Here is a 13,191-nt window from a genome sequence, read left to right as displayed (position 1 = left end):
TTGGGGGCAGTACACATCAGAACACAGAACACACACCAACGTCACCCAGGCAGCTCTGGGTGGTGTCAGGAAGCCACTCTGCTGGCCAGGTGCCTATCTTCAACCCTACTCATCCATGGGACGCTGGAGTGGACAGGCCTCGAGGAGGGACTGAAAACGTCCCCAACTGACCACAGGGAAGGGTTTCTGATCTGAGCTACTGTACCACAGGGTCCTTGGTGGCCGGTGAAGGTGGCCACCCATCGGCTGACCCTGCCAAGCCACACAGAGCCATCTGTGTATGCTTCAAATGACCGTCTGGGCAGCGAGAACTCCTTTATGGAAGGCACCTTTACAGATCAGGAGGGAAAAGTAACAAAGATGAGAGGGAAAAAAGGACTTTTCAACTCAAGAAAAGACAGCCTCACACATAAGAAAATGCACATGAAACTGAAATAGCATGTTCAGCTCAAAGATGGGCTGGCGAAGAAGTATGAGCATAGAGAAAGGGAGAAGTAACCTGTCCTGCATTGTTGGTGGGAGGAGGCAACTTGAAAATGACAAAATTAAAAATGCCCACGTCCTTGGATGGAGAAGTCCACTTCTGGGACTTCGCTCCACTGATGTAGGCGCACATGTGCCCTGAGGCTGGTGAGCAGCAGCAAAACGTCAGAGGCGACCTCAGCATCACCAGTAAGGCCCTGGTCACTGGGGCTGGCACACTGTGTACTGGGTGCTCAGCAGCTGTTTCAGAACTACAGGGCGGTTCCCTAGATGCTGCTCTGCAGGGGCCTTGAGAGGTTCTGTTAGAGAGAAAAAGGTCTGGAGCAAGAGCCAAGTGGAGGCCACATTCCCAGTTACATTAACAACAACAACAAAATACAGTGGGTGAGGAGAGGGGGAGGGGGGCACGGCTTGCACATGCGTGCTTGATGTCAGAGGGACCCAGATACCCAGGGCTTCACCTTGAGAGGATGGGTCAGAAGCGGCGGGAACTTCATCTTCCATTCTATTCCCTTGTGTTGTTTGAAATACAGTCTAGGTTCATGTAGTCTCTCTTTAGTAAAAATTAAAATGGGGTCTCCAGCTCAGATTTCTCCTCATAGTGTAAGGGGCAGGTTAATTTTTTTAGCAGGGAATGGGATGTGGTCTCTGTCCTTCACTGCCTGGGTGGCTGCCACCCCTGTCCTTATCACAACTGACAAGACACCCTACTTCTCGCCAAACCTAAAATGGACACTTTTACGCCTTAACGTTTCTGGAACTGGGACGTTCCTTACGATCAGTAGCGTCTTGCCCTTGTGATTGGCAGCATTTTTTTTCTTGGTAGTACATAAAATAATGGTGCATCTCACAGCGGACGGCATCTCAGACTCAATGAAATGTGGGTCTGTTTCCCAGGGATCCGGCGGCAGCCCAGTGTTACTTGGCACCTTCCACCTGGGCCACAGGTAGTGCTGCCCACGCTCTGGGGACCCACTGCACGTCCCTGGGCAAAGCTTCCAGGACTGCAGGCCTCCCAGAGGTCAAAGGCCACCAAGATGATGACCCTGGGAGGACAAGATACAGCTGGTGATGGAGCCTTATGTTTGGAGGCCTCAGCTGTGACCTGCAAGCTGCGATGTACTGTTCTACATGGGAATGGAAAAGTGTATCAGTTTGACACACTAATGTTGGGAGACTTCACATAAAAATCTGTATCAGAAAGATTACACCTAAAATTAATATATTAGTAATACTGTAAATCAACTATACTCCAATTAAAAAAAAAAAAGATCCGGCATTCACTCAGCCCACATCCCCAGCACCGAGGAGCACCTTCATCAGACATGTGCCGGAACCCCAAAGATATGGACAGTGCCTTCCTGTTCACGGTGCCAGGCAGCAGCAGCGAGGCTGGCACTAAGTGCAAAGACGTCCCCTCTTCCAAGGCCACCTGCAGCCAACGTGCCAACAGCTCTAAAACACAGCAGCCAACTTTATGTAATCGCCATGAGAAAGCCTTTGAGGTACGCCCAGGTGTCACCCCTATAGCTCAGAGCCATGTGCTGCCCATAGAGCCCACCCCAGTATCTCATTTCTCACGTGGAAAGAAGAGATGCTTTCACATGCTGCCCTTCCTTAGAATGTTCTCCTCTGCTGAAGTCCTTGACACCATGTCCCAAGTCCTTCACGGGGTTCTGTGGATCAGGCAAAGGCAAGGAAAGGGAACGTGACTGAGTGTCCACTTGCCATGGGGGGGAAGGGCAAGAGGACAGGCAGGGACTGGCTGGTAGCCAGACACAGGAGCAGACACTCCGCAGGGCCCATGCCGTTGACTCAACACAATCCACGTTGCTACATCACAACCGGAGGCAGCGGTGGCACCTCCACTCGAAGGGCCTAAGAACTTTCTCAGCAGAGAAGCAGCTCAAGGGCACTGCCCTCACCACAAGGTCGTGGTCAGAGGTCACGTGGCAGTGGAGACCCCTTGCTGGTTTGCTGTAGGTCAATCAGAAGGGGTGTGCTTCCCCCCAGCATTGTCAGGTCACTGTGAAGACCTCTCCGCTCCGTGCAGTTCTGCACAGTGAAAAGGAACAGTGGAAGTATTTTCTCTCAAGAGCAAAGACCTGGCAGGAGCTGGGGATCGGAGGCCACCTGGCGAAAGAAGTGCTCTCTCTGCACCTCAGATGAGCGCTTCTTCTCTGCCCTAAGTTTAGGCTATAAACTTAAGACCACCTGTGAACGCACCAGCAAAGATAAGGAGCAAATCACACGACATATGTGTGGGACATAACCACAGACCAAAGGTTCAAACGGTTGTCACAGAAGGTTCTGGTTGAGTTCCTAAAGCTCTAGGCCCAGTTCCCTGTAGCCCGCTAAGAGGGTAACAGGTGCAGAGTCTCGGATTTCAGATGGGACTTGTTTCCTCTCTGGAAGTCACTGCACAGAAGAGCTGCCGCCCTGACTCTGCTTTGGGGCTTTCCAGTAGAACTTTGAAATAATTCTAGAATCTCCCGTCTTCTTTCTCCCTTGAGAGAACTGACTGAGGGTGAAGAGCCCACAAATGTCTCCAGCCCGATCCCCTTTCAGGGGAGCCTGAAAGGCAGCGACTCGCTCCAGAGGACAGATTCGTAAGGACCATGTGGCAGAAATTCTGGCAGCACCTTCTGGAGGGTGGCGTGTTAGGAACAACCCGATGCCCTCCATGAAGTCAGGTCCGGCCCCAACGGCCACAAGGGATGACCCGGCTCCTGGCACAGGACACCAAGGTGGTGCCTACTGGTGGCTGGGACCACAGCAGAAGTGCAAATCCTAAGTAAAAACAGCTGCGACATGTTCCCACTCCTCACACAGGAGAGGGTAGACAGACTGTCAATCAGATCAAAACTCTTGTTTCAAACACTAGAAACACATGGGAAAATTCTATTTTCTTTTCCAACCAGAAGACAACTACCTCCAGCCAATAAGTAGGTACTAGTGGAGACTTAGCAGCTAGGGTCCCACAAAGCTACTTATAATTTTTTAAAAATTAATTAATTAATTTACTTATTTTTGGCTGTGTTGGGTCTTCATTTCCATGCAAGGGCTTTCTCTAGTTGCGGCGAGTGGGGGTCACTCTTCATCGCGGTGCGCAGGCCTCTCACTGTCACGGCCTCTCTTGTTGCGGAGCACAAACTCCAGACGTGCATGCTCAGTAGTTGTGGCTCACGGGCCTAGTTGCTCCGCGGCATGTGGGATCTTCCCAGACCAGGGCTCGAACCCGTGTCCCCTGCATTGGCAGGGAGATTCTCAACCACTGCGCCACCAGGGAAGCCCCCAACAAAGCTAATTAAATCAAAGGAAAGAGGGGAAACCATAACCCTTTTTTTCACTCAATCTTTTATGGCAGGGGTTGGCAAACTATGGTCTATGGGCCAAATCTGGCCCACTGCCTGGTTTTGTACGGCCCCTCAAATGAAGAAAGATTTTTATAGATGAACATTTGCAATAGATTTGGTAATAAGGAATACTTTGAATCCCAATTAAATGTTATCCCCTAAAAAAAGCATTTCTTTCTTCTTAGTATACTTGTAACATTATAAAAACTGTACTCAATTATGATGTTTTGAATTTCATCCAAAAAATTGTGGAAATTTGTTTTCTCTCTTGTTACATAAATACTCACGTAATTTCTTTGATTTTGCCTCTTGGACGATAAAGCCTAACTATTTGGGAATTCCCTGGCGGTCCAGTGGTTAGGACTCCGCGCTCTCACTGTCGAGGGCCTGGGTTCAATCCCTGGTCGGGGAACTAAGATCCCACAAGCCGTGCGGCACGGCCAAAGAAAGAAATAAAGATAAAAAGCCTAAATATTTACTGACTTGGGCCTATCATAGGAAACGTTTGCCGACCCCTGCTTTAGGAGGTCAAATTGAATCCCAAAGACATTAAATTCTATTACTGAATAAATTATATGCCAAGAGGAAGAAGAGCACAGCTTCTTAAATATTAACGCACACTTTTTATTATATTAAAATCAGGCAATGGTCTGACAATAAAAAGTCTAGCTATGGAATACTGTTATGTTAAACTTTACTTACAGGATGTTAAATCCTTAGAACTAAGGTTTTCCCCAGAAAAAGATGAATGCAAACATCAATTGCTTTTCAGACTTGATAGCTGCTGCTTCAAAAGGTGGCTTTACACAAACACTAAGTTAAAAAAAAAAAAAAAACCTTAGAACACAATGAATTGCTTTTATTTCGGTATGCGTCCAACATCTCAGCATTTAGTGGTCCTGAACAGAAAAGTGGAAAAACTCAGCCATTGGCCAGGAATTCCGGGGATCTGCCGTGCACACCGAGTTCTTTCTTATCCCTGCTGAGGACCGAGAGAAGCAGCAGCACCGAAACCAAAGTGTGCACCGAGTTCATGGTTCTTTTTGTTCCAGTTGTCAGATTCCAAACTAGACTCAAATGGATTGCAAGGATGACCAAATGAGAGCCCTGTTTAAAACTTCTTCAATTTTTAAAAGCTAAAGCAATTACAGGAAAAGAAAATTCATTCAGAGGGATCGTGTGTGCTTACAAGTGTCTTCTGTGGCCTTTCTCCAAGTTTAACCACCAAGGACTTTGAGAGCTGGCAGGTCTGTGACCCTGGTGACTGTTCTGTTCACCTTATCAAAACCTGAGCTAAGTAAACGTATCAGCTGATGATGACAGCAGAGGGTGGCAGGGCTGAGAACCCAATATTCATTCCCCAGGCTGGTGGAGAGTAAGTAAGTGTGGTTCCAAAACTAAATGAGGGAGGTCAGATATGCTTTCCAACCTTACCTGATGGCTTCTGGCCAAAGCAAGGAAGTGTCATGGAAAGTGTTGGGTGGTGATGGTGCAAAAAGGGACTTGAGGAGGAGGAAGGACAAAGCAGCACCCCTCGATTAAGGTGGAGGGAGAAGATATGGGGAAAGCCCTGAATTCCTCACCAAAGGCCAATTTCAGAGGGGAGCCGAGGGGGTTACAATCTATGCTTCGGCCAAGGGTGGTAATGGAGAGTGGGAAGAGGATGGTGGCTTGGAAGGGGGTCAGCATTTAAGACTTAAAGAAAGAAACCAGGGGTGCAGACGAAGCATCCCCCACACCCAGCAGGAGTCCCACAGGCTGTGACCTGAAACCCTTACATCTACTCTAAGAAGCCACCCCAAGCTGGAGGGCTGTTGCAGGGAGGGAGGAGGCAGGGGGAGGGGAAGGGGAGAAGGCAGAGACCCGAGGCCATGTAATCAGCAGCAAGGTGATTGCGTGGTGTGTCTTTTCACAGTTGAGTTAGATGTGCCCCACCGGTTATGATGGGAATCAATTTAAATATACTTTCTTGATCCCAGAAGTTCAACTATGTGGACAGTGGTTACACTTGACAGGATGATTTGTTATAGCACAACTTATATATTTCAAATGGACAAAAAATTAGTATCATTTACAGTATCTTAAGATAAACTGCCTTTGAATGGGAGCTTCCTTTCCAGTACTTTGAGGTCTACAAGACGTATCTAGAAAATTTACTACTGTGGAAAATGAAGACTGCTTAAATCGAATGGGGGGTAGGGGAGGGCCTGTGGTTTTTCTTTTTGATTAATTGCTGTAACACTGTCCTTCAGGAGGCTGAGGGAGTTTCATATTTTCTTTAGACATCATTAGGCGCCGAAGCTCTTGCAGGACAACTTTGATGCTATATGAATTCTGCCATTTTGCTAGCACTGATATGGCTCTTGGGTCCACCTACAGAAAGGCAAACAAAGAACAAAGTACTGTCAGGCTCTCAGACAAAAGAAAAGTTGTATGCTGGAGCTAAGCTACAGCAGAAGCGTGAGTAAAATGCATTTTTCAAGTTGAACATGCTGATCACACAGTGGTATCTGACATGCAGAATACCCACAGGATTCCCTCCCTCCAGTTAGTCTGTTTTTCCCTTTTTGTGTCCCAAACCCTCACTGTGTGGGAGAAGGAAATTATGAATAAGTAAAGCCACCTTTAGAGAAATGGCACTCACACTTGGTGAGACTCAACCCAACTGGCTCTGAAACAACGACCTGAGCTGCCCCTGGGCTGGCTGCTGCTACCGCTCAGGGCCTGTCCTCTCTCAACGTTACGCCCGGGTCGTGGACGATGAAGAGGTACAGGGCAGTAGGGAGAGCACAAGCAACGGGTGGCGAGGACCCAGGCTCTGATGACAAGGGCCTTCCTCAGAGTCATACCCTCTCAAGTTAGTGTAGCATTCCCCAAGAAATTTCCCAGAGTGTGAGTTGAGTCCTGGGTTCAGGACTTCAGGTGGAACTCAAAGACAACACTAAACACTGAACACAGTAACAAGGCTCATCTCTTTTCAATTTTCTTACAAGTCTTCTGAATACCTCAAAACAGAAGGCTTACTAGCTCATGCAATGCTAATATGCAGCACCCTTTAATACTTGCTGATCTCCCCTCTGAACAAGAGAGCAGGCCTCAGAGGCTCAAAAACCTTTGGCAAGCAACATACGGAGGAAGAATTTACCAACTTTGCTTTGTTTTTGTAATATTTATCATTGCTGTTACTGCCTTCTTATGACAAATGAGACTGGTTTCCATTTATGGCAATGCAAATGGTGGTAAAAATAAGTTAAAAAAGCAAGACCATTAGAGGAAAAAAATAGTATGTCATCCCCAAATAAGGTCAATGAGGTAAAAGTGTGACCTTGGGCAAGATCTTTCACCTCGGTTTCCTCACCTCTCTACCTCTTGGGTGTGTATCAGGAGGACTGAATGAGCTCTTATCTCAAAGTGACCGGCATAGTGCTGAGAAATACAGGCCAGAGTAAATGCCACGTAAGTTGTAGTTAAACACAATTGGGAAACAGGCCCTCACCCCAAATCTGCACATGTTCATACTGCAATATATTTTATCATCAAATAACCAATTAACATATGGACTCCGGCCCAAAGTGCCCCTGATAATATTAAAGTACAAAGCATTTTTCAGAGAACCCCAGAGAACAAGTAGGGGCAGGAAAAACAACTTACCACTCCATTAGAACTATTAACTCCATTCATATTAATTTTTGTTACAAATCTTACAAAGGGGGGTGCTTCTGGGTATTTAGGTCCACATTCTATTTTAAGGCTGTATATTCGGTTTTCATAAATTGTCTGGAAAAAAAAAGGGTACAGCCATGTCAGGCAATTACAAAGAATTCAAAAAGGTAGAACTTCTGAAACCTCATTTATTCCTGACTGCAGAACTGGTGCATCTGCTTCCATTACACAAAGTCTACTTGTTATTTGATAAGTTAGCAGTAATTAGTCCTTACACTGGTGTATATGAATCCTGGCCTGGGGGGGAATATAAAGAAGGTGGAACATTTAAGCTAGTTATCACTGAAGTTTCATGCTAGTATTATTAAGCCCAATCAGATGGACTTGTTTTTATGTGAATTTTTCTACGCTCTGGGAAATGGTGTGTAAGAGGCATTCTTCATTCTGGGAAGGCACACCAGATGTCTACTCATGCGGGGATCATCAGCCAGTGCATTAAATACCACCATGTACAAAGCACAGAACAGGTAACTCTTGAGAGAACTTCAAAACGAAGCACAAGTTGGGGGTGGGGGAGAGACAGGAGAGTCACTTCCCACTTCGTCACCACTTTGGGGCTGTGCTCTGTGAAAGGGATCTCAGCTGTAGGTGCGATCATCTCTCCCTGCTGTTTTTACGATAACCTGAGAGATTACTGGCATTTAGTATGTGAGGTGGGGAGCCAAGGATGCCAGACCTGCACCGGAAAAAAACAGTCCTTCTCCAAATGCCAACTGTGCCTCTGTTGAGAAACACTGGAAAGGTCCGATCCCCTAAAGCCAATGAACTTTTCTCTTTAACTTCCACCCAGTGAACAGCAGAACGTGCTGATTTTCCCAGGCTGTTCATTCTGCCTAGAGTGCCGTGCCCCCACCTGAACTACTTCACAACCTTCAAGACCCAGTTCAAACATCATATGAAACAGAAGGCTACTTCACAAGTTTTCTGTCTTATATGAAGTTGCATTATCATCATTTGCATGTCTGAAGACCACAACAGGGGATGACAGCTCCCCATCAGACTGGCCCCCTTGAGGGCAAGGACCACCCTTCTCTGGGTTCCCCTCTCAGGCACCAGTGCCCCTTCCTCACTGCATGCTGCATGAGAAGTTGCTCCTCTGTAAACAGTGACATCTAGCGGTCTTTGGGGGGAATAAATTAAAGAAGATGTGATTTAAATGCTTGAAAACATTATGTCTAAATAGTGGCCCGTCCCTAATTTAAAAACTGGGACATATATTAATATTTTAAAATTCAGAAGGCAGTCTTAATATACGCATAGAAACTTTTCACATCCACTTAACAGGGACCCCAGCCTATAACAAAATCAAAAATCAATTCTGGATTTCCACCCACCCTCAAGATGCCCCCCTCTCTTCTTCCCTCATAAGTAGCAGCACCATCCAGCAGTTAAAGCAAAAACCTAGCAGCCAGCCACGACTCCCCTCTTCCTCACCCCTTACCTCTCAATCGTCAAAAGGTCTCAGCTTCTACCTCCAGAAGAGATCCCACACCCACCCACTTTCCTCCACCACCGCACCTCATCTGAATCACCCCAAGTCTCTGCCTTCTCCCTCGCTCCCCTAGCATCTGCTCCCCACACAGCAGCCTGACTGACCTTTCAAAACCAGAAACCGTTCCTGTGGCTTAACCCCTCCAATGGTTTCCTGGTGACCTAAGAAAGGAAGCCCCAGTTCCTGGATCGGACCCTGTGCACCCCTGCCTTTCTCTCCATTTATTCTTCTCCCTCCTCATCCAGCCCCAGGTCCTCTCTCCTCGGGGCCCTAATACCAGCTGCCCCACCGCACACTGCAGCTCACTCCTCTGAGCGTCCTCCTGAGCCCTCGTCTGTAGACTGACTCCTAGTCCTGTGTCTGACATCCCTCACTAAACTCATAACAAGGAGGGCAGGGGCCTCAACTGAACTGATATTCAGCTGTTTGTTGAATGAATGAATGTTGCTCTTTACGCTTTTATAAAAGGAACACCTTGTTGCAATTAAGGAGTTTCCTCAGAGAAACAAAAACTCACTCAGTAAACATAACAAGCAGGAAGCGGAGTGGCACGGTTTCTGTACAGATTTATGGAAAATATGGTAAAAGGTCCAGCCTCAGCGCCTAACACAGTCTCACACTCAATAAATATCTGTTGACTGCATGGATCCCAAATTCATCTCTGGGTGTGTCCTGCATTCCTGCTCACTGGCTTTGTCACACAATTCAAAGACAATTTCTTACATAAAAAACTCCCTGGGGGCTCACAGTAATTACCAAAATCACAAAGTCTGTTAAAATATTTGACACTACATTTTGGAGGCTCTGATGCGCTGATTTATTCACCTGCCAGCATGGTTTTTGGCTTATCAGTGTTGATAAGAGGTCACTGATCACTCTATTAACAACAGCATCAAAATGGTTAAGAAGGTAAGCAGTTTAATAATAGGACTCTGATCATTACATAGATTAAATCTTAACGTTACTCTTGACACTATGAAAGTCTAATATAAGAACATGCATGCTATGACTAACTTAGAACAAGAGGAATATTGAATTTCTCACCACTTATGTTCAACTGGCAATTTCATTGGAACACAGTGAAAAGTGCCTCAAGCCAAGTGAGCAGAGACACTGAAGGGTCACTAAACAGCCCAAAGCAAAACCGTTATAGAAAATGAGGTTCTGGTTTTCTTCTCTTTTGTTTACGAGGGCTCCAAGGACCTGCTAAAAAGGTTTCATTGAAGAAAGGAAATGTGCCTGAAGGAGAATTGCTAGAACATTCTGTCTCCGTGAGGAACACTGCTCTCTTTAAGATTCAATATTTGATCATGGAACAACTTTGCTGTCATGGCTCGAGCTTCATGGGGCAATTTGGCAGTGCCTATCAACATGTTGAAACAGGAGTGCTCAGACCAGCAAGACCATTTCTAGGAATTTCCTACAGACGGACTCGTGCAAAAAGGTGAAGCACTATTTAGTTATTTTTGATACTGCAGACAATCTAAATGTCCACCTGCAAGAGACTGACTAAACAAATAAGGCATACTCCTGTAACTGCATACTCTGTAGCCTTTTCAAAGGCTGAGGCCCAGACACACACACACACACACACACGCATGCACGCACGCACGCACCCCTGCAAAGGATGCCAAGACATAGCTCTTGGTATAGCCAGCAAGTTGCAGATTATGTACAACCTATAGAAGCAGACAGACACCTCCCACCAACTCTGGATATATTTATGTGTACATAGGCTGTTTCATCCATTGATCACTACATGCCCAGAGCCTAGAGATCACAAACTTTTCTTGGGCCTAAAATATATATGTGAGATAATCCTAGCCTGATCATGAGGAAAACATCAGACCAATTCAAACAGGGAGACAGTCTACAAAATATTTGACCAGTACTCCTCCAGACTGTCAAGGACAACAAAACCAAGAAAACCCTGAAACTGTTACAGGCACAAGGAGCCTAGGACATGACAACAAAACATAATGTGGTATATTGGATAGGATTCTAGAACAGAAAACAGACATAAGGTAAAAGCTAAGGACACCTGAATAAATTATGGACTTCAGTTAATAATGCATCAATATTGGTTCATTGGTTGTAACAAATGTACTGTACTAATATGTTAATGATAAGGGAAACTGGGGTAGGGTGGTGTATACCAGAACCTTCTTTCTACGCCACCTTTGCAACTTTTCTGTAAATCTGAAAGTATTATAAAATACAATGAATGTTTGCTTATTTATCTATTTATATTGCAGTATAGTTGACTGACAATATTAGTTTCAGGTGTACAACACAGTGACTCAATATTTTTATAGATTATACTCCATTTAAAGTTATTATAAAATATTGGCTACATTCTCTGTACATACAATACACCCTTGTAGCTTTACTTATTTTATACACAGTAGTTTGTATCTCTTAATCCCCTACCCCTATTTTGCCCATCCTCCCTTCTCTCTCCCTACTGGTAACCACTAGTTTGTTCTCTGTATCTGTGAGTCTGTTTTGGTTTTGTTATATTCATTTGTTTATTTTTTAGATTCCACATAAAAGTGTTACCATACAGTATTTGTCTTTCTCTGTCTAACTTATTTCACTAAGCATAACCCCCTCCAGGTCCATCCATGTAGTTTCAAATGGCAAAATTTCATTCTTTTAAAATGTATTTCTAAGATGTATGAGATATGAGAAAAGGAAAAAGGTATTGGCTGCAAAAATATGCAAAGCACAAAATCTAAATTAATATATAAAAGAAAGATGACACTAGGTGAACTAGTCAACCACTACTCAGTTCAAATCTGATAGTTACACAAAAAGTATGTTTAATGTGCAATGTGGGCATATGCTATGCTAGAATAAAGGATGGGCCCTCTAAAAAAGGGAGACCAGGTAGAGACTGAGAAGATCTCAACAACTTAGGACATGGACAGGTAGTAAATGTACAGGAAGAGGTGTGAGAGGAGATGCATCGAACTACTGTTCACAGTTAATCTGGGGAGGAAAGTGGGGATTTGAAAGTTCGGGAAAAGCTGGGGAAAAAAGACACCACGCTAGGATTTTTTAACAGAGTATTTAATATAGGGAATCGGTTAAACAGGTATCACTGGACTGAAAAAAGCTTTAGAAGAGGAGCCTGAACTAACACAGAGGTAGTAACCGCAGGGAGCAGGTATCACCTCTGGGTTAGCTAAGGCTTATTATTCCCTTTGTTCCCCCTTAAGGCTGGGGGTGCAAAGGAACAAAGCTGGAGTTGATCAGATCTAGAGGCTCAGAGGAAGAGGGCTCCAGAGTTGAACCCAGATCTCTAAGGAGGGGGTGCTGCGAGGCTGATGCTGGGGGTACCCCCAAAAGCTGGAGGCTGGAACCCACTGCTGATGCCAGGATGAAGGGCAATTACCAGAGTGGCACAGACAGAACAAGAGGCAAACAGGAAGGAACAAGTCTCTTCTCTCCGCCTTACAGGCTCTCTCCTGTGTCCTGATTGGTGGAGCCTAACGGGAAGCCAGCTGACAAAGGAAAAATGTAGTTTGCAGAGTGCCAGCCCCAGGATCCAAAGCAGAGCAGGGAAAGGTGGGCTTGGAGCTTACTAACCAGCACCTGCACACACCCCTCTGAACAGTGACAAGACACAATTTTCCTCTGTACAAAAACTCTCTTCCCATCAGTCAGGGTATCCTTCTGAGTGAGCCATAGGTCCCTCTGAAGGCAATATTAATTATTCATTTCTCTAATTCAATCATAGTGCCACCTGAATATTCTACAGCCTAAAGACTAAACTGCTGAGTTGACCACACAATCCTAATAGAAAATAAAAAGGTGAAAGGAGGCATTTGCTTCTTCCCATTTGCTTTCTGTTCCCACCAATGTGAGTCTGGCACGAGGCCCTCATCCTGGCAGCAAGAGCTGTCTCTGGTCTCCAGCTTCTGGCCTTTCAGTGCTCCTCCAAGCAGCTCTGCTGGGCCCCACAGGAACTAACAGCAGAGGGTATCTGTCCTCCAAGTGTTAGGTTTCCAGGGCCCCAGCCTCTCCTGACCCATCCCCCCAGACCCAGGCGGTGTTGATTGCTTTGTGTTATCTTTGTGTTTCACCAGCGTGCTTTTTTGGCTTTTTTCAGTCCAACACCTATTTGATCAACTT

At 45.6% G+C, this 13,191-nt stretch overlaps 1 protein-coding gene across 3 annotated transcripts in view; it reads right to left on the bottom strand.

Annotated features, from left to right (window-relative positions):
* Positions 1-4,620: 4,620 nt before the first annotated feature.
* The window catches only part of UBE2V1 (ubiquitin conjugating enzyme E2 V1), a 31,547-nt gene continuing 22,976 nt past the window's right edge, over positions 4,621-13,191 (bottom strand). For all 3 annotated transcript variants that reach the window (XM_060033418.1, XM_060033420.1, XM_060033419.1), the window contains exons 3-4: positions 7,491-7,616; positions 4,621-6,212 (exon numbers count right to left, since the gene is read on the bottom strand). In XM_060033418.1, the coding sequence (XP_059889401.1) occupies positions 6,066-6,212; positions 7,491-7,616 (273 nt within the window). In that variant the 3' untranslated portion in view covers positions 4,621-6,065. The remainder of the gene's footprint in view (positions 6,213-7,490; positions 7,617-13,191) is intronic.

Source organism: Delphinus delphis, chromosome 15 (assembly GCF_949987515.2).
Source record: "Delphinus delphis chromosome 15, mDelDel1.2, whole genome shotgun sequence".
NCBI lineage: Eukaryota > Metazoa > Chordata > Mammalia > Artiodactyla > Delphinidae > Delphinus > Delphinus delphis.
This window is presented reverse-complemented; position numbering and strand designations above follow the sequence as displayed.